Source organism: Chrysemys picta, chromosome 10 (genome assembly GCF_011386835.1).
Source record: "Chrysemys picta bellii isolate R12L10 chromosome 10, ASM1138683v2, whole genome shotgun sequence".
NCBI lineage: Eukaryota > Metazoa > Chordata > Testudines > Emydidae > Chrysemys > Chrysemys picta.
The window spans coordinates 15,410,208-15,430,631 of record NC_088800.1 but is presented as its reverse complement, the minus strand read 5'-3'; the positions used below and the strand labels follow the sequence as shown (position 1 = coordinate 15,430,631).

At 53.2% G+C, this 20,424-nt stretch overlaps 1 protein-coding gene across 2 annotated transcripts in view; it reads left to right on the top strand.

Moving 5' to 3' along the window:
- RHCG (Rh family C glycoprotein) overlaps positions 1-19,323 on the top strand; it is a 49,794-nt gene extending 30,471 nt beyond the window's left edge. For both annotated transcript variants that reach the window (XM_065559302.1, XM_005294899.4), the window contains exons 2-11: positions 6,278-6,464; positions 8,680-8,830; positions 11,607-11,754; positions 12,671-12,837; positions 13,759-13,896; positions 13,984-14,120; positions 14,751-14,875; positions 17,211-17,284; positions 17,718-17,795; positions 18,431-19,323. In XM_065559302.1, coding sequence (XP_065415374.1) covers positions 6,278-6,464; positions 8,680-8,830; positions 11,607-11,754; positions 12,671-12,837; positions 13,759-13,896; positions 13,984-14,120; positions 14,751-14,875; positions 17,211-17,284; positions 17,718-17,786 — 1,196 coding nt within the window. In that variant the 3' untranslated portion in view covers positions 17,787-17,795; positions 18,431-19,323. The remainder of the gene's footprint in view (positions 1-6,277; positions 6,465-8,679; positions 8,831-11,606; positions 11,755-12,670; positions 12,838-13,758; positions 13,897-13,983; positions 14,121-14,750; positions 14,876-17,210; positions 17,285-17,717; positions 17,796-18,430) is intronic.
- Positions 19,324-20,424: the final 1,101 nt, after the last annotated feature.

The following is a 20,424-nucleotide window of genomic DNA, read 5'->3' as shown; positions in this document are numbered from 1 at the left end:
TGATGGGGGCCCCAATAATGACTCATGGGTGTAACAAAGAAGTTTGATCTGCCTCCGGTGTCTTTGTGGCATTCCCTTCCCTTGCATCAGGGCCCTTCCCAGTCGCTCAGGGCTGGCAGAGACATCTGAGGAGCTCAGGTCTTTGCCTTAACACCCTTGTTTCGCTTTGCTAAACCAGGAGCTAACAGTGAGAGTGGGCCAGTCCCACCAGCTCCCAGACAGCTCCGCGTGCTCTGAAGCAGCAGCGCTCTGCTCTCTGACAAAGCCTCGCTCCCGCTAATTAAACTGCTGCAGCCTAGCATATGCTGCAACAATGTATCCTCTTTTACAGCTAGCGAATAGGGACTAGCTCCATTTCCCTCATGCACACCTAGGTTGGGACTCCTTAGCCCCTTACTAGCCGGTTTAAAATACGCAGTGGTAGCACCGAGGTGCAGGGTGAGGGTGGGTGGGAGGCTGACCAGCTATGGGGGGTGGAAAGCCAGAGAGTGAGGCAGGCAGCAGAGAGGGTGGCAGGAGCTTATGGGGATGGAAGTCGGAGCCAACACAGGGAGGATTTAAAACATTGTGTGTGTAAAATGGCCAGATGATGGGGGCTGTGTGCACAGCACCTCACGGCTTGGAGGAGACGCCCTGGCACTTGCAGCAGGGGGCTGTCAGCTGGGATGGACACAGCTGCATTAGGACTGCAATGGAAAAGGTGCAGCGTAGGCAGGTGGCAAGGTCTTCCCTGGTCAAGGAGCATTCATTAGGGTCACGTTCACATCCAGCCCCAAGAGCTTTGGGCAAACTCTCAGCTGACACACCAGCACCAGGTGAGGGCTCTTCCGCTGACAGAGCCGAGACTGTTCCTCTGCGTGTCCCCTAAGGAACCCCAGTACCTCAGGGCGTGTGTGAGGTGGTTCCTGGTGCAAATGATCTCTGTGGAAACCTTTGAGCAGATTCAGGCGTTGGTATTATTTGAACTCCTGTGGGGGGTGGACATGGCAATACAAGCGGTGTCATAGGGGGCCCCTTTTCCTTAGATGGGAGGGTTTCAATTGCTCTGGGTTTAGCTGGCATCAGAAGATTAGTGGGGGCGGGTGAGATGCCCCCTCTCCCCAGCAATAGGTAACCAAAGCCAGTTTCCTGTGCTGTCCCACCTGAGTATAGCACTGGGAGCAGGGCCAAGTGCCACCAGCTAGCCAGCACTGCTTCTGCGGGCAGCACTCCCAGGAGTGGGACACTCAGCTCTTTCAGAGATAGGGGGAGGGACTGTGCCCCTGAACACAGTGTGACAGACACCAGCCTTTGGATCACTTGAGGAGGGGAGAGCATACACCTCCCATAGGCAAGGCAGCTAGGGGATGAGCCATTTCTCTGGAACAAACCAGCTGTGGTGTATAGTGGGGGAAGGGACGGAGGCAGGTATGTGGAGGGTGAACTGGGTGCATGAGGACAGGGGGCAGCAGCAGCATCTGCAGCCAGAAAAAACCGACTCCACCAAGCTCTGTTGACAGGAAATTCCACCTGAGAGGACACGGTAGGGGAGTACAATACAGGGCCAGGACTGTTTGACATAAGATCAGGGAGACATGAAAGGCAAATGAAAATTACTTTGGTGTTTGAGCAAGTCACAGGGGAGAGAGCAAGATCATCCAAGGCCTTCAGGCATACTGCCTGGGCAACTCCGGTATTTCAGTGAGACAAAAGGACCCCTTGGTGGGAGTGTGTCAGAATATGTGGGCACCTAGATGCTTGCGAGGGTCCCTGCATTGCACATGCTGACCACTTGGAACTACGAAGTGACAGTTGCTTTAGGAGTCAGATCTGCATTCTCTAAAATTCCAGCCCCACCACTTGGACTAACAGAGCATGTCTGTTGGCTGTAGGGGACCTATGCCACATGGCGCTGTTCTGATTCTGTCCAGGAGATGACAGTAGTACACTCCCCCTTCCTTGCAATATTGTCATTACAGCTGCAGTAAATGTGACAAACTGCAGCTGACCTTGAGGATTTCAGATACAAATCCCTCAAAGAGGCTTGCAGGTCCCAACCCAAGGAAGCATCTCAGGCTGGCAGCTTCCTCATTAGGTCATGTCCTTATCGTCACCAAGCGCATGCAAGATTTGTGTTAAGTTTATGAGGGCCACCGACACAAGGCCCAGGGAGGCGGGAGCAGACATGCCACACCAAGCTGGGAGGCGTGCAGGTGTCTGCCAGGGAGGGAGTGACGACCAGGCTGAAACGCCAAACGCGTTTTGTCTTGTTTAATATACTGGATGTGCTCTGAAGGCCAAAGGCTAGGCCACTGATTAACCCCTTCTAGATTCGTCTTGTCCTAAGCTAGGGCAAATGGGACACAAAATACCTGCCATTCTCAGATGGGGAGGTCTAGCTTCCTAGAGAAACTCTCCTGGATTGCTGATCCCATTCTGGTGTCTGAGTCCTCCCTGGCTCACAGCAGCTTCCCTGTGCACTCGGGCCATTGTCTCATGTTGCCACAGGGATCACTCAGCTGGCTAACCCCTTTACGACTGGCCTGAGCCCCGGTGCAAGCCATCCGGCTGGAGTCACCCTGGTGGGTGGCAGCTCAGAAGAGTCTGCCCAGATGGGAGATTGTTTCCAAGGATGAATGAGGGACTGAGCCATGGATCTGTTTAGAACAGTTGTTCTCAACAAGGGGTCCGAGGTCCCCTGGGGGACTGCGAGCAGGGCCAGCATTAGACCCACTGGAGCCCAGGGTAGAAAGCTGAAGCCCTGCCACATGGGGTTGAAGCCCGGGCCCTGAGCCCTGCCACCCGAGGCTGAAGCCGAAGCCTGAGCAATGTAGCTTTGCAGGGGTTCCTGTGGCATGAGGCCCCAGGCAATTGCCCTGGTTGCTACCCACTAATGCTGGCCCTGGCTCTTTATATGCAGAAACCCCATTATTGTGACACAGTTGGGCTGTGGAGTTTTTATAGCATGTTGGGAGGGCCGCAGAAAGAAAAGGGTTGAGAACCCCTGGTTTAGAACATTTCCATTACAAATACAGTGTGTTCTAGTTAAAACAAAGGAGGCTAGAAACGAGAGACCAGCCCAGTTGCCTCTAAGGATTATGTCTTTCAGAAAAGGATTTACTTATGAAAACCATGTGTCCAAACAGTGTTAGTCCAAGGTTGACCATGTTTACGCTACAAGTCATGCACACTAACTCTCATGGTGCAAGTTCAAATATATGCACCTGAGCTGGGAATGACACCCCAGCTCATTGTGTAGGGGTAGCCACTGTGTCTACACTGAGCTATTTGTTAAAATCTCCCATGGTGGCATTAGCCCCAGTGTGGCTATGTGTGTAGTGGCAATGAGGGCCACACTAGTGTAGATAGGGCACTGGCATTTTTTCTGTGTCACCTCTGCTTAGAGCAAATCTAGGTGGTTGAAAGCCTGAGGGATGGTTTTCATTAGAGTTTCCATCCTTGGTACCACAGTGGAATTGACCTGGTTTGTGCAGTGGTAGAAGGTGCTTACAAAGTAGCAGCAGATAAAGAGTGAACAGGCCTGGGAAACTCTCTCTTCTGGCCCTAGACATGGTTCCTCCTGGGTATGGTTGAAAAATGTGGGCAGGGAAGAAGGGGTGTATAACTGTTTTGGGGTGCCCATTTCCAGGGCTGTCAATTCAACCACGTTCAGCAGCAGCACTAAAATTCACTTGAATTTAAAATCAGCTGGTGAAATTCCCTGGAGGATGAATCATCTGTTCTGAGTGTGGGGGAGAAGGGCTGAAAGATTCTTCAGTGTAGACAGTATTCCAGGGGCCATACTCTTCCTGTCAGTAAACCGTGAAGGTTACTAAATGACAACAAGCTAAAACCCAAGTTATGTAATAAAAACTTAATGGCATCGTGACACCTACTCTGCCCATGTGAGACGCAGACACATTACTCGTCTCAAGGGCAAACAAAGTACAAAGTTCTTAGATTGTAAACTCTTTGGGATGGGGATGGTCTTTTTGTTCTGAGATTGTACAGCTCCTAGCACGATAGGGTCCTGGCCTATGAGTAGGGCTCCTTCGTGCTACCACAATACAGATAAATAATAATAAAATAATATAATTAACATCTCAACACCTGAACTATGACTTTTGGGCCTTATTTTTGTGTTATTTCTCATAATCTTGATTTTTGCCTAAATATTTTCGTTAAAGTGAGAAATGTCAGTTAATATTATTTAATTGGCAATAGGCGTATTTATTGCTTCCTTTTTTTTTTGAGAATGGTGTTGGATAGGTAGTCTAATAGGGGAGAGTGCAAAAAGAACAGGAGGACTTGTGGCACCTTAGAGACTAACAAATTTATTAGAGCATAAGCTTTCGTGGACTACAGCCCACTTCTTCGGATGCAGATTGGCATTTGAGACCTATATGGGCTGGATCCTCGGCTGGGATCAATCAGCACGGCTGCATTAGAGTGAGTGGAACTATGCTGACTTACACCAGCTGCGGATCTGGCCCTGTAGCTCGTCTGTATGGATTTTCCTAGGTTTTGCCGAAAGAACAAATAAAAGCCAGAGTCTGGCACAGTGTGACTGGATCCCATCCACATGTGCTTCCCCCCACACCTTGGTAGAGCTTGTAAAGTGCACAGTAACTGAAACCAGGACTCCTGCAGAGCCATGCTTCATTCAAGGCCTGATCCGACTCCCACTGAAGTCAATGGAAAGAATCCCATTGGCCTCAGTGGGAGCTGGATCAGACTCTCGTCGCACACCTCTCAAGATGTGCGCTTTCACTAGATGGCAAACTAGCCTCAAAAACGCAGCCAGCCTTCCCTCTGAACGCTGGGAAAAGGGCTGGAAAATCCACTGTAGGTGTCAGAGCCTAGACCGGACTCCACATGATTTAGCTGTACGGTGTTTTCCTTTCTCTGAGCTAGCCATTCTCTAAGCCAAGCTGACAGTGCCCAAGCACTTAAACAACAAATGTGCTATGCTGTTGTGCAATATTCTGCACACTGTGTAGTACAGACATTGACGTACCTGAGCAATATGGCATGTTTACCCATTCCATTCCACAGTGGCAGAGTGCAGCGTATGCTGGTTTGCTTGTGGGATCCCCCTGGGAACTGGCGGAGGGAACCGGCCCTCGTCGTCCTCCTCTTACTCCGGGGCTCAGGAGGCTTTTGCACACATGGTTTTTATAGTTTAATTTATAACTGTGCCAAGTTTCACTTTACATTGTTGGGGCTGATCGTTATCGAAAAGAAACCAGCAGTGCTGACATCCACTCCAGGTTTATCACATCAAGAATTCCTCTCTAGAGGCTCATCAGTGCCAGAACGTATGGAGCGGTGTCTGAGCTGCCATGCCCTGAGTGCCAGGCTTACTTAGTACACGTGTCCAGTAAAGCGGCTGTGCACCTCCAGTCAGACGAAGGTTCACTTTAGATTAAGAAAACAATGAAACAAAGAATGAAAGTCTCTGGGTGAAATCCTGACTCCACCGAAGTAAATGGGAGTTTTGCTATTGACTTCATTGGGATCGGATTTCACCCTCCATTGAAGTGAGCAGAGTGTGTGCCTCTGTCCATCTGTTCTCTCTTGTCCTGTACTTAGATTGTAAGCCCCTGGGGGCAGGGACTGTCTTTTTGTTCTGTGTTTGTACAGCGCCTAGCACAATGGGGACCTGGGTCCATGACTGGGGCTCATTTGTATGTGCTCTGATAATACAAATAATGGCTGCTAATAATAATAGTTCCCAGAGCAGGAAGGGGGAGAGCAGTCAGTGACACTGGGTTCTGACCCAGCATAGACAGGTTGTTGGGTAAAAAATTATCAAAACTTATGTTTTTTTAAATGAAAAAGGGTTTGTTAGTAAAGCAAAAGTGTGCACGGAAAATGTTAATTCTGATTCAAAGTCTCTTTTTTGGTTAAAAAATGGAGATTGAAAAGAAAAAAATGTGTTGGTAGATGTCTGTGCTTTACAGCTTAGGTTATTTTGATAAGTGTTTTGTTTTCAAAACTGAATATTTTTAGTGAAATGAAAACCAACGATGTTTACTGAAAGGGCTTTCCAAAGACTGATGGTTTTCCCTCAAAGCCAAAATATTTTACCAAAAAGCATTTCCAAAAACTGAAGTTTTTTCATTTTTCAGTTTGTTTTTAAAATGTTTGTTCAAAATTTAAAATGAATTTTTTTTTCAACATTTCTCCTGAAAAATCATTGGTATTTCTGAACTAGAGCTAGTGCCGAGTTCCTAGGCTGGAGGAGTCCCCCACCCCCACCCCCAACGCTAATGGTGAATTCTCCTCCCCGACACAGCTTTCCAGGATGTTCACGTGATGATCTTCGTGGGTTTTGGCTTCCTGATGACATTCCTCCAGCGCTATGGCTTTGGAGCTGTTGGCTTCAACTTCCTCCTTGCCGCCTTCGGGATCCAGTGGGCTCTCCTGATGCAGGGCTGGTTCCATTCTTTCGAGAATGGAAAGATACTCATTGGAGTGGAAAAGTAAGAGGGTTTTGGACTGATGGAAGCCATCTCCTGCTGGACAGTGGAGATGCAGGGAGGGGACCAAGCAGCCTGGAGCTTCGGCCCCTGCTCTATGTGGAGAAAGGGCGCTCCAGATCATATTACATCTTCTGCCCTGCCTGCTGTTAAAGACCCCATGGAGCCTGTTTCATAAGAAAAGGTCTTTGGTCTCAATTCCCCCTCCGCTCCTCAGCTGCGCAAGGTGCTGTGTACTTCTGGCTGGGTTCCACCCTCCACTCCAGGGGTGGCTGGCTCTGGTGGATGGTGAGGAAGGAGCCAGGTGAAACCAGCCACATGAGACCAATTCTCACAGACCCCAGGCCAAGCTCCAAGTGCCCGGTCCATTGTTTGCCCTCAGTCTTGGGACTTTCATTGCTCAGGTCCTTTTGGACAAACAGCCTCATATCTGATGAAACTTCATTATGCCATTCTCCACATGCTGAGGGCTAGGGTGTTACCCGCACAAAATCCTCTGTTACACACACTCTAGGGCACCCACCTTTACCCTTCCATGGGCTCAAGGCGTAGCCCTGTTAACTTAGGCACCTCCACCCTTTTCCAGTTCTTAGGGCTCCAAATATAAGGCACCCAACTTTACCCTAAATTTGTTGCCTGCACATTCTAGGACATCCCACCTCTACCTAGTTCCTAGGGCTCAAGGCATAACCCGGTTGATTTAGGCACCTCCACCCTTTCCCAGTTCCTAGGGCTCCAGGCGAAAGGCACCTAACTTTACCCCTCCATGGGCTCCAGGCTCTACTCCTTCGTGGGCTCTGGGTAAACACCCATTCCCTGTGGACTGAGAGCAAACACCCATTCCCTGTGGACTGAGAGCAAACACCCGTTCCCTGTGGACTCAGGGCTTAATCTTTTGCGGGTTTACGGGGTCTTCCACCAGGGAAAGAGCCTTACACAGTAATATCCTACTTAACCTCTATTTATTAACAATCACCAAAACAGAATGCACACGCTAGGCATACAGTGTTCACCACTCCCAATAAGGCAGACGAACTTTTCCAGCTGGCCAGTCAGGATCAGGTTATCTAGGGGACTCCAGTTTCTGCACGGTATAATTGGCAGGGTGTTTTGGTCTGGCAGCTCTGATCTTGGGGCTGTGTCCTGGAGTTGGTTCCCACGAACTTCCTTTTGGATCCAGTTTAAATAGTGAAACTTGAGTCCTGCTTAACTGTACCTTAACCAATCATTTAACTAAAATGTTACGAAATAATTTTCGAACCAATCCTAACATACTGTAAAACAATCCTTTAACCAATCGTACCCCACCACCTTCATTGATTTACACCTAGTAAAATTCGTTATGCAACAAACCAGCCAAGAAGAGATCATACCGATAAACAACAGAGAAGCGGGGACCATAAAGACAAAACAATAAAGAAGTAGAGATTTCACAACCACAGCTTGTTGATACGTTGCCAGACAGAATGCTACCAAACAAAGTTTTCTTTAACCATCTTAAGATCTGGTTCTTTATCTGGTGATGATGGTTACTATTAGGACAGGAGCGCCTTCTTAACAGCCCGATATTACGTTCTTTTAATGTAATTTAGATAGCATGTGAAGATGTGACTTTCTGTTGCTTAGATCCTGGCTGCTCTCCTAATATGGCTGCAGACAAAGGCCTCAGACCTTACAATATGGCAACAGAAAAAAGGCTTTATCCTTACAAAGGGGCTCCTAACTTCCCACTGGGAGCTCCTCTGGGGAGCCCAGTGAAGAGAGACCCATAACTCATCTCACCCTTAGCCATGCATATACCGAGTACAATGATGGCAATTAACCAGAGGAACAGTTTACCCAGGGTTGTGGGGGATTCTCCATCACTGGCCATTTTTAAATCAAGACTGGATGTTTTCCTAACAGATCTGCTCTAGGAGTTATTGTGGGGAAGTTCTGTGGCCTGTGTTAGACAGAAGATCAGACCAGATGATCACAATGGTCGCTTCTGGCCTTCCATCTATGAATCTAGCCCACCAGGAGGGGGATGCAAAAGTGGTACTGTCCCTTAAAGGGACAGTATTCTAGTCACACCCAGCAAGTGGGGTGCTGGTGAGGAAGCCAGGATGAGGTTCGTGTCCGGGCAAGGGTGAGGCTCTCTAGATTTGGGAATGGTGGAGAGGGAGAATCTCCATTACTAACTTGCAGGTTGTTTTCTCTCCCATCCCCCGCTCCCCAGCCTGATCAATGCAGATTTCTGCGTGGGTTCTGTCTGCATCGCCTTTGGGGCCATCCTGGGCAAAACCAGCCCCGTGCAGCTGCTCATCCTGACGTTGTTTCAAGTCACGCTCTTTGCTGTGAATGAGTACATCCTCATCAGCCTGCTCCACGTAAGGCTCCCCTTGAATCAGCAAAATCGGCAGCCTCCTGCCCTTCCTCTCCGGCAGTGCAAACGGGGTGTCACTGCCGGGTGGGGGGGGATGCAGGTCAGGAGTGAGGTGCAGCAGCAGAGCTGTCTGTAGGCTATCGTACAGTGCCTGGCTCCAGTCAGGTCCATCAGCTCCTTGTTTGAGTAAACACACGGGGTTAATTCCAGCCACAACAATTTAAGCAGAAATGTAAAAAGATTCCAAACGCATCAATGAGCAAACAGCCGGGGCTACTTTCCCCGCCCTTTGGCTTCCCTCCTACCTTAGTCTGGGAACGGGAAATCTCCCCGGGTTCTGCAAGCAGCGGCAGTGACTTGAGAGCACTAAGACTAAGACAGCCAGGGCATCTCCACACAAAGGGCCTGACGCTCTCTTTGGGTACGTCTACACCACAGAAAACCCCAGCAGCAGCAAGACTCGGAGCCTGGGCCAACTGACTAAAAGTAACAGTGTAGACATTCCCATTCAGGCTGGAGCCTGGGCTCCGAAACCCAGCAAAGCAGGGAGCGTCTCAGAGCCCGGGCTCCAGCCACATCGGGAACATCTACACTGTTATTTTGAGCCCTGTAGTGCAAGCCCGGGTCCATTGGCCTGGACTCTGAGACTCGCTGCCGCGGGGTAGCCAGACCCTTTATGGCTGCACAGTATTTCCCTCTTGGCTCCTTCCCCTGCTGTAATATTCCTTTGGTTGAAGAAAATCAGAGCACGCCATAAAGTGAAGAGCTGTCTGGTAAAGGAGCACAGGGCCTCTGGCAGCATACAAGAGATTTTTTGCTCTGGTGGAGGAAAAGAGATTTGTTCTGAAAGGGGAACCCATTCACCTCGATCCTAAGTGCAGGTGGGGTCAGACTGGAGCTTGGGCGTGGGGATGGATGTTCACTAGGGTTACCATTCGTCCGGATTTACCCGGACATGTCCTCCTTTTTGTTCTAAAAATAGCGTCCGGGGGGAATTTGTAAAGCACTCACAATGTCCGGGATTTCTCCCTCCCCTGGCAGAGCAGAGCGAGTGGCTGGGAGGGCTGCAGGAAAGTCCCGGGCTGGACTCCGGAGCAGCTTCCTCCTCCCACCCCCCCCTCCCTGCATTCTGAGCCGGCAGCAGCTCCTCCTCCTGCAGCCCGGTCCCGCAGCCCTGTGCAGGGCCAGGGACCAGGTTTTGTTGTGCTGGGGAGCTCAGCCATGTGTCCGGCTCGGCTCACACAGAGCCCAACACCCTGTTCTGAGCAGCAGGGTAAAGGGGCCAGGGGGCAGGAAGGTTCTGGAGGTGGCAGTCAAGAAACGGGGGGGGGCTTTTTGGGGGGAGTGGAGAAAGTTTTGGGCAGTCAGGGTACAGGTAGGGGGTAGGGTCCTGGGGGGCAGTTGGGGGGGGTCTTAGGAGGGGGCAGTTAGGGGACAAGGAGTGGGGGGGTGGGGGGCTGGGAGTTCTGGGGGGGGAGCTGTCAGGGGGCAGGAGTGGGGAGAGGGATCGGAGCAGTCAGGGGACAAGGAGCGGGGGGGTAGGGGGCTGGGAGTTCTGGGGGGGAGCTGTCAGGGGGCAGGAGTGGGGAGAGGGATCGGAGCAGTCAGGGGACAGGGAGCAGAGGGGTTTAGATGGGTTGGGAGTTCTGGGGGGGGCTGTCAGGGGGTGGGAAGTGGTTGGATGGGGCGTGGGAGTCCCAGGGGTCTGTCTGGGGGTGGGGGGGTGGATAAGGGTTGGGGCAGTCAGGGGACAAGAGGCAAGGAGGCTTAGATAGGGAGTGGAGTCCTGGGGGGCAGTTAGGGGCAGGGGTCCCAGGAGGGGGCAGTCAGGGGACAAGGAACGGGGGGAGGGTTGGGGGTTCTGGGGGGGCGGGAAGTGGGAGGGGCAGGGGCGGGGCTAGGGCGGGGCTCCTCCTGTCCTCTTTTTTGCTTGTTGAAATATGGTAACCCTACGTTCAACCCTTTTCATTTTGGGGAACTGTCCATCATTTCCATCGGCATAGTCGTTCCTCCTGACACCAATGCTCTGGGTGAACTTAGCTTGGGAGAATGCCTTTGGAAAGCTCCCTTCCAGGAGAGTTCATCTCAGCAGCTGTGTGTTTGTGTTGAGGACGAAGAAGAGGAGGGAAAACAACAAGCACAAGGCTGGGAGGCAGCAGCAGTGAAGGGAAGAGGGGGGGAAAGGAGGAAAGCCCAAGTAAGAGCTGAGGACAGAGATGACTGGGCTTCATTGTTCACGGTGGCCAGATCCTGATTACTCCCTTCCCCCGAAGTTCTGGGGTGTTTACACCTGGAGTTCTGAGTCAGCCCCTTAGAGAGATAAGGGCCAGCTGGGAAGTTTGGATCCAGATCTGAGCTTTGCCAATGGGTCTGTAGTTCTGGAACTGCTGATCTCTGCTCATGGCCTTTACTGGGAGTTTTGTGGCTTGTTCTAAAAGCCCCAGGTTGCAAGGGGCAATAAACTCTATTTAAAAGCCCTGTTCTTTGTCTACCATTTACCTGCCACCTCAGGGTAGTTCTACTCTGGGGATGCTGTTGGAACCCATGCGCCATGAAGTCACATGATGGAGGGGCCAGAAATGCCCTTTTGCCATGATGCCTTCCACAAAGGAGGCTAATTGGAAGGATGTGGCTGAGATGTTCTGCCTGCCAGTTGGAGGGACCAGGAGCATTTCTGTTCCCCTCCTGTAGTGACCCAACCTAGGCTGGACAGATAGATGGTTAGTTGATTGGCCAGAATACTCCCAACATGTGAATTTTCCTCTGCTCTGTGTCCACAGGTTAAAGATGCTGGTGGGTCCATGACCATTCATACCTTTGGAGCCTATTTTGGCCTGACAGTGACCAGAATTTTGTACCGGCCCAACCTGGAACAGAGTAAAGACAAGCAAGGCTCTGTGTACCACTCCGACCTCTTTGCTATGATCGGTGAGTTAACTGCGGACTTGGAGACTTCATGAAAGCTGCATCCCACAGACTGTGTGAAACCCGACTGGAGCCAGTGCCCAGGGCCGGCTCCAGGCACCAGCCCACCAAGCTTGTGCTTGGGGCGGCACCTGGACGTGGGCGGCGCGGCGCTCCGGCCGCCGGGGAGAGCGGAGCCACAGTGGGCTCGCCGCCCTCCCCCGGCGCTCTGGCCGCCGGGGAGAGCGGAGCCCCGGCTGGGCTCTCCGGCCAGGCTCTCTGCCCTCCTCCCGGCGCTCTGGCCGCCGGGGAGAGCGGCCCACGGCCTGGCTCAGCGCCATCCCCTGCAGCGCTGGGGGGTGGGGTGGGAGGGGGCAGCGGGAGGCTTTTTTGCCGCGCAAGGCAAAAAAGCCAGAGCCGGCCCTGCCAGTGCCCTAGTGGTGAAAAACTGTGTATCCCATTTCCGAATCCTGACACCCCAGAGCTGGCCAGTTCCCCCCACCCCCCAAAGGCCGGATAAGATTAAAACTAGTGCCCTAGAATTGTAAAGCTCCATGTGCCATTCCCAGACACCCCAGAGCCCCGTACTCCCAGCCTGGGGTCCGACTGGAAGTGCTGCTGTGAGGTGAGAGGTTCCATGTGCCATTCCCAGACACCCCAGAGCCCGCCACTCCCCCCAGCCTGGGGTCCGACTGGAATTGGTGCCCTAGAAATGAAAGGCTCCACGTGCTACTGCAGCTTTGAGTTCCTGGTTGGAGTGTTTCGGGAAGAGTTGGCAGTGGAGGCGGAGCTAGGAGTTTGGGGCACAGCCGGCTTTAGCCTCCTCTCCATAGAACTATCATCTCTTGTGGTTTCTTTTTAACCCCCCTGCTCCCTGTTTTCCTTCCCCTCCCTCCTACTCCTCCCCCACACTGTCCCACTCCTGCCCTTCCTCTCCCAGGTACCCTGTACCTGTGGATGTACTGGCCCAGTTTTAACTCAGCTGTTTCAAACCACGGGGATGCGCAGCACCGAGCCGCCATTAACACCTACTGCTCCCTGGCCTCCTGTGTCCTCACCACCGTGGCCTTCTCCAGCCTGCTGCAGAAGAAAGGCAAGCTCGACATGGTAAGCACGGGCTGGAGACGCCTGCTGTGCCCTTTCCTGGCTCATGGATGACTGAAGGGCCAGGCAGTCTGATTGGGGGCTGCTTCCTTTGCTGAGTGTGCACTGGATTTCATGGGGTGCGGAAGAGGCAAAGCCTCTGAGGGTAGGAGCTCTGGATGCAACAGCAGCTTGAGCCATGTTAGTGGGATGAATCTTTTGCAAAGATGTGCGGTACGGTATGTGCATAAGCAGGTGTGTAGGCATGCTTGGGCAAATGGAGGAGCGGATATGTGTGATCATCTGTGTGCTGGTGGACCCATAGGACAGCAGAGCCATGCAGATACCTGTGCTGCAGAGCCGGTGGGAATGGTCCCATGGTGGTGGGCATGTTCCAGGGTTGAACTGTACGGTGTCATGCAAGCATATGGTGTTAGATGTGTGTGTTTATGAGGGAGAGGGGCCCACACAGTGACGTGTGTGTCAGAGCAGGGCCCATACGGTGTTTTCTGGGTGCTACATGCGTGTGTATGTGAGAGACAGCAGGCCCCATACAATGCTGTGCTTGTGCCAGCACCAAACTTTGGGCATATCTGTGCAGCAATGCGCATGTGTGTATGCAGTTTTTTGTTTCCACTACATGAAAATGATACCCCAGCCCATCAGCTGTTGATATTTCGTCTTCAATCTCCTTCCATTCATGTAACTTTTGGTGGTTAAAAATCTCTGGCTTCAGGCAAATCCAGTCATTGGGAATTTGTGATGGGCAGGGAGCCAATCCCAGTGCAAATGAAAATGGGCCCAGATCTTCATTTTTTCTTGAAACATTTTCTCAGCCAGTTCCCCTGCTTTTCTCCTTGCTTGGCTTGAAATGTTGCCACTAATGGGTTTAAAACTCTCTTGTCCCAAAGACGAAGTGGTAAGACATGAGCGTTATTTGCGCAGGTTCATATCCAGAATGCAACGCTGGCCGGTGGCGTGGCTGTGGGGACCGGCGCGGAGATGATGCTGACTCCATACGGATCCCTCATCGTTGGATTCCTCTGTGGCATTGTGTCCACCGTTGGGTTCGTCTACCTCATGGTAAGCGCTGCTCAGAGGAATTCCAGTCTGTTGCCTCTTAGGGAGAGGAAATAATCTCTCTCTCCCTCCCTCCTCCATTCCCTCCAGCCATTCCTGGAGTCCAAGCTGCACATCCAGGACACCTGCGGCATCCACAACCTACATGCCATGCCGGGGCTTATTGGAGGCATTGTGGGCGCTGTCACCGCAGCTGCAGCCACTGAAGAGGTGTATGGAAAGGAAGGGTAAGATTGCTTACATCTCTCCCGTGGCAGTGGGGTGGGTTATGGGCCAGCGTGTGTGTTGGGCAGGAGGAAGATGAGAGATGAGTCAGTGGCAGCAGCTGAGGGCCCCCTTACAGATATGCATCCTGAGTGGTGCTGGGCCTGTAAGGCTGAGTCAGGCTTGGAGGATTGCAGCCTCTTCCAGCTGCCCCCTGTTGGGAGCCCCTATAACTCCAAGGCCCACCTTCATTCTGGGTCTTGGAGGACTCTGAGTAGGGGCAATTGGGTTCATGAAGGGGCATCTCTTTATCCCTGTTGCTTCCTTTTCTGGGTCAGACTCCAGGATAAACCGTGAAGGTCTGGAAGCCACCCCGGGTCTCATTGTTTTTGGACCCCCCTAGTTTGCAGCCTGTTGGTCCAGGCTGAGGCCTCTGGGGGAGGGGGACGGCTGGAAAAGAAGGAATAAAAGCAAAGAGGCTGGGCTATGTTGCTACAATCTCCCCACTCCTCAATGGGAACGTGAGCTCTCAGTGCCAGGGAGATGGTTTGAAGGGGCTGTGAATGCAGCTCCCCCGTCCTCCACAGCACGGACTCCCCGGCTCAGAGGAGTGTCTCTCTGACAGCTGGTCTCATCATTTCCCCTCCTCGCAGGCTCATCAGTGCCTTTGACTTCACGGGTGACTACAAGGATCGGACGCCCAGTGTCCAAGGGGGCTTCCAGGCAGCTGGCATTTTCGTGTCCCTGGCCATGGCCTTGGCTGGGGGGGCCATTGTGGGTGAGTGAGTGGGGTGCAGGGAATGGAGGAGAAGGCCCAGGTCCAGGCTGTGGTTGTAGAGTGGCCGGCTCAGCCATTCGAATTGCTCACACCCTGGCTTACAGGAAAGGTCCATCTCCTGAGCTAGAAGAACCCTTCTGCTCCCACATGCAGCCCCTGAAATTGAGACGAGCCCTAAGGCTTGCAAACATGTGGCATACCAAGACTATTTTGTTCCCCACTGGCCCTATCACAACAGCCCCTTAATACCTCTCCCACCCCAGCATTGCAGGAAGTCCGACCTCCACATGTGGCACTTCCAGATGTAATGATGTCATGTGGAAAGTATTGATTGGTTGAAACTATGATGTCATTTCCAAAAGTACTGCCCTCTGGAGGTGGGCCTTCCTCGTGCGGCAGCGCTGCTCTGTGCCCTGCAGGTCCCCAGCAGAATGGGCAGATCCTGGCTCTTGCATATAGTCCACCACGAGACACACTGGGGTAAGGCACATCTTTGACAGCCTGGGGCAGGGAATTGCCCAGATGTTCTGCAGCCCCATCTGCCACTCCATCCCCTTTTAACAGGCAGGCCTGGCAGGATGAGACTTTGGGGCATGTTATGAACCAAAAGGGGGGCTGGAAAATATTATCAAGAACCAAGAAGGCTGCAATGAATGGGGAACATAACAATTTTAGGGGATCAGTTCTGTATCCCAAACAGGGCTGAGCATTTCCAGGGAAAACAGGCCCAGGCTTGTGAGGTCCCCAAAGCTTCGGCTTCCAGCTGAACCCCACAAGCACAGAAGGGGGAGAGGAAATAGACCAGCAAATGTAGAACCCTGAATCTCAGCAGGTTCAGCCTGAGCCCTTGGGCCGGTTTGGAGGTGGCTGTGGATTCATTTGAGGTTGTCTCTGAGTGGGGTTGGGTCCAACTTAGAGGTTCATTTGGGGTTGTCTCTGACTGGGTCTGGTTCAGTTTGTGGTTGGTTGGGTTAGTTATGAGTCTGGTTTGATTCAGTGCTGAGCTAGGGGTGAGCTCTAGTTCTAATTTTTTCTGCCTCTGATTGGCTGTTACACTTGCGGTCAGATGCTCTGCATTTCCCCATTTGATGTTTTGCTGCTACCATCCTGTGGGCGGTTGGGGTACGGCAGAATTCTAGCCCAAGCCTCTCCCACTGCCTCCCAGGGATCTCGGCTTCTTTCAGAGCAGTTCGCTCACAAGCAGGTCTCCATTCTAGGAAGCGCTTTTCTGCTTTCAGCATCTAACACAGGGGTGGGCAAACATTTTGGCCTGAGGGCCACATCGGGGTTCCAAAACTGTATGGAGGGCCTGGTAGAGAAGGCTGTGCCTCCCCAAACCCTAACCCTATCTGCCCCGTCCCACTTCCCGCCCCCTGACTGCCCCCCTCAGAACCTCCGACCCATCCAACCCCCCTACTCCTTGTCCCCTGACCACCCCCTCCTGGGACCCCCTGCCCCTAACCGCCCCCTTGGGACTCCACCCCCTATCCAACCCCCCCAGCTCCCTGACTGCCCCAACCCCTATCCACACCCCTGCCCCCTGACAGCCCCCTGGAACCCCACCCTCTATCCCACCCCCCCTCTAAAGCCCCTTTCAGGATGCGGCCCTGCGAACATGGGTGGAGGACTCAGGAGGAGCAGGGGCAGCCATGCAGCCGGAGAGAAGCGGCGGTTTCACCTTCAAAGCGCCACCTCTCTCCGGCCGGCTGCGCGGCCGCCCGGTGCTCCTCCTGAGTCCTCCGCCCGCGTTCGCCGTGCTCCCGCCACCCGCACCGTCCGTCTGCTCCCCTGAGGCTGCAGGTGAGCCTCCCTTCCTGCTCTCCCCTGCCCCCGCAGTGCAGCCCCCTCCCGCGCTGGCGGCACATCGCGCTGAGGCTGCGGGAGAAGGGGGACAGCGGGGGAGGGGCTAGCCTCCCCGGCCGGGAGCTCAAGGGCTTGCGGGATGTGGCCTGCGGGCTGTAGTTTGCCCTCCTCTGGTCTAACAGATAGTAGGAGAGGAGATGGCCCCTTCCCCAGCTGTTTCCTATAGGGTTGCCCACATTGCTATAATGCACCACATGATTCACCCTTTAAAATTACCCCCAGCCTGTGAACTCCACTGAATAACATTGAAGTTCCCCGAAACAATATGAAGGGCCAGGGCTAGACATGCTCACAACTGACCCAACCTCACTTCACCTACAACACTGGGAGTGAATAGTTTCCCTGACCCGTCCCTGCCCCAACTGCTCACCCCAGCGGAACTCATCCCTGGCCGCTTGCCCCTGGCCCTGGCCCACTTGTTTCTCACTGATTGAGGCATTTCCCATCTCACTCTCTGTTTTGTGGCTTGAAGGTGCTATTTTGAAAATGCCGTTCTTGGGGGACCCTGCCGATGAGAACTGCTTTGAGGATGATGTCTACTGGGAGGTGAGCTATGGGGGCTGGTCCTTGTCACTGTGGCCAGGGCAGAGGGGCTTTGGGGCCTCGTGGCCTGTTTGCTGAAAGTGGGGGGGAGGGTGTCGCAGTCAGGTGCCCTTCGGCTGACGGGGATTTGGGACTCGGTGTCCAGCACTCGGCTGGGGGAATGGGGTTTGGTGACGGGGGGGGGGGGGGGGGGGGGAGTGGCAGGGGGAGGTGTTGGGATCATGTTTGTGGCTTTGGACCTGAGCTATGTGGACTGTTTGGGAGTTGTGGTGTGTCACAAGATGGCGCTATTGTCCATGACATCGCCGCATCATTGTTTATAGTTTTCCTCCCCATCTGTGTGGCTATGGCACCCCCCACTGGCAGGAAAGCAGGTTCTGTCGATACCTTCATGACAGGGCATCGGGGCCTGATGGAAGTTTCGTTGTCTTTGCAGGTGCCTGAGGATGAGGAGAGCGGCCTGTACCACATGCATGACCCCACCCTCAAACCTGTGACTTCCTAACCCACCTGGGTAGGCAGGGCTGAGACGCATGGGGAGGGCAGGCCTTGGAGAGCCCAAGAGCTGGGCGGGCAGAGGGTGCCCCTAGAGCACTAGCACCCAGCACCTGAAAGCACTGCATGGACAGGGACTAGTGGATTCTAGTTGCCCTCGTGGCAACACACAAGCACAGGGCACTGGCCAGTGCCATGCACACATGGGCTCATCCATCAGGGATCCACGGCAGCATGTTTGCCTCGTGGCAGAAATGCTGGGCACCGAGACCTCTTTGGTGTGGGAATGGCAGGAAGGGGGTTGGGGAGTGGGTGTATATGGGTGTGCGGTGTGACTGTACTAACTTCCTGTTGTTGGTATCACAGTAAAGGGCAGGATTTCACCAGGAGAAGGGTAAGGAGAGGTGCTAAGCGGCACAGCTCCTGTGTCTCAGGCCGTGCCCAGCGTGGTGAAACCTTACCCCAAAGGCGGCTGCTCAGTCACTAGCTCAGTTGCGGGGAGGAGGCAGATGGCGGGGAGGGGGGTGGGTGCCGGGCAACTGCCAGGGGAATGTGCCAGGTGGCCGGTGAGAGGGAGGGATACTCTCCATCATCCTGCTGTTAAGAGGTCACAAACAGACCCCTGACCTGCCTCTCCCTCTGCGTTTCCTTTAGGTGGCATTCGGACTCCTCCTCAGTCTCGCTCTCCAGAGAAGCCATTGGTGTATTTCTAGAAAAGGAGGTGCCCTGCGCCAATCCCCATCTGGACACAGACTCTTTGAGAGCTTCCAAAAGCCCCATTTCCTTTCCCACATTCCCCTCCGTGGTGGGATAGCCTGGAAGAGTCCCTGTTTACACTAAGCAACACACTGGAGAACAGCCAGTGAAGCCATACGTCTGTGCACAGGGCCAGAGGTTTGAAACGGACACTGGGGCATCTCCCTTAGCACTGCCCGGGGCAGCAGCAGTGGGAGAGGGCTTAGCACCTCTGGGGAGTTCTTTTACTAGGAGCTTGTTGGGTGGGATCTCTCAGGTTTCAAGTTCCCAGATTTTACACTGGAACAATTCAGCTGGCGCCGTGCCTGGGCCCAGAGTTAACTGGGCCCCACGACACCTTGGATGCTGGGGATTGTGGAGGATGAAGGGACAATAATAATGGATCCAGTTTGGGGGTAAGAGAAGCCCGTCCTTGCAGCTGGGGGGCGCTGTTACACTTAGAGGAGATAAGCATACTTGGCACATATCCAGTGCTTTGCAATCGTTAATAATTAACCCTCCCAACACCCCTGTGAGGTGGGTAAGCATCATTACCCCCATTTGGCAGATGGGGAACAAGGGGCACAAGGAAAGAAAATGACTTGCTCCAGGGATTAGAACCAAGGAGTCTGGGTGCCTACCCCCTTTCTCAGTTCCTTTGCGACGCTGACTCAAAACAAGTGTTTGCTTTCTTGGCCTGACCACCAGGTCCCTGACACCTGGAATTCGGCTGCCCTTCTCTCTCCTGCCTCTTTGTCATTAGCTCTTGCTCCTTGGATGTGTGAATAAAAAGTTCCGTGTTATTCTTTCCAGCGCTGAGCACCGTTGGGTAATGAGCAGTGAGAGTCAGGTGGGACTCTGGCCGTTGCCCCATTTCCCCCAGTAGCAATACAAAGGGAGCCATTGTGGGAGGATGCTGGGATAGAGACAGATTCACTTGCCACGTGATTGGTTCATGGGAATCTTTCAGCCCTCAATGGAAGGTTTGGGGTGGGGGAAGAGGGCAGGTTGATCCCTGTTTTTGTTGCACAGAGTCCCATGCTACCAGCCTCCTTGAGCAGGCCAACAGCTCCCTCCTGCCACTATAGTGGGGCGGGGAATGGGAATACTGCTGGTGAAAACAAAGGAGCGAGCATCTAAAATCCAAGGACATGGGGTGAGGGGAACCAGTTGGCCTATGGGCCCAGCACCATGTTCCTGAAATACATTGCAATCCATCTTTTCCCAGGTGCTGAGCCCCCTCCCCTCAACTCCCACTGGAGTCAGGGGAGCTGGGAAGCTCCGCACCTCAGGGAATTGGGCCCACATGGTCTGGTTTCAGACTGACTTCAGACACGTTGTGTGTTTTGAACACCAGGGGTTGACAATGCTGTTGTGCCTGGCACATATCAGGGCCTAGCTGCTTAGAGCCGAGCACTTACATGGGCTCAGATTTCCCAGAGAGCTCAGCTCCCATTGGCACCAAAATAAAGGGCCAGATTTTCCAAATTGCTCAGCATGCGGGGTGCTGGGCCCTTTTGGAAATCTGGCCCTGATGGCAAATGCTGAGCACTTGAAAATCAGGCCCGTACTCCGTAGGCACAACCATCCCAGCTGTGCTCACATTCTCAGCCAGTGCCCATATCAGTGACTGGTTTGAGGTCTGGCTGGGCATTTGGGTGCAGAGCTGTACTTGCTGCATGTGAAATCACAATAACCATGCACACAGATATTGCACCTGTATGGTTCTGATGATCTGGGCCTAGGACTGCCTTGTGGCTCATTGGTGTCCTGCCTCTGCTTCTCCAAACTGCCGGTGTTTGGGTCCACATGGTGTTGTGCTGGCTGCTTGGTGGAAATATTTTTGCTGCACAATGATCCCTTGCGAAAATGGGTCACTTTGCTCTTCCAGTCTGAGCAGAACTGCAGCCTCT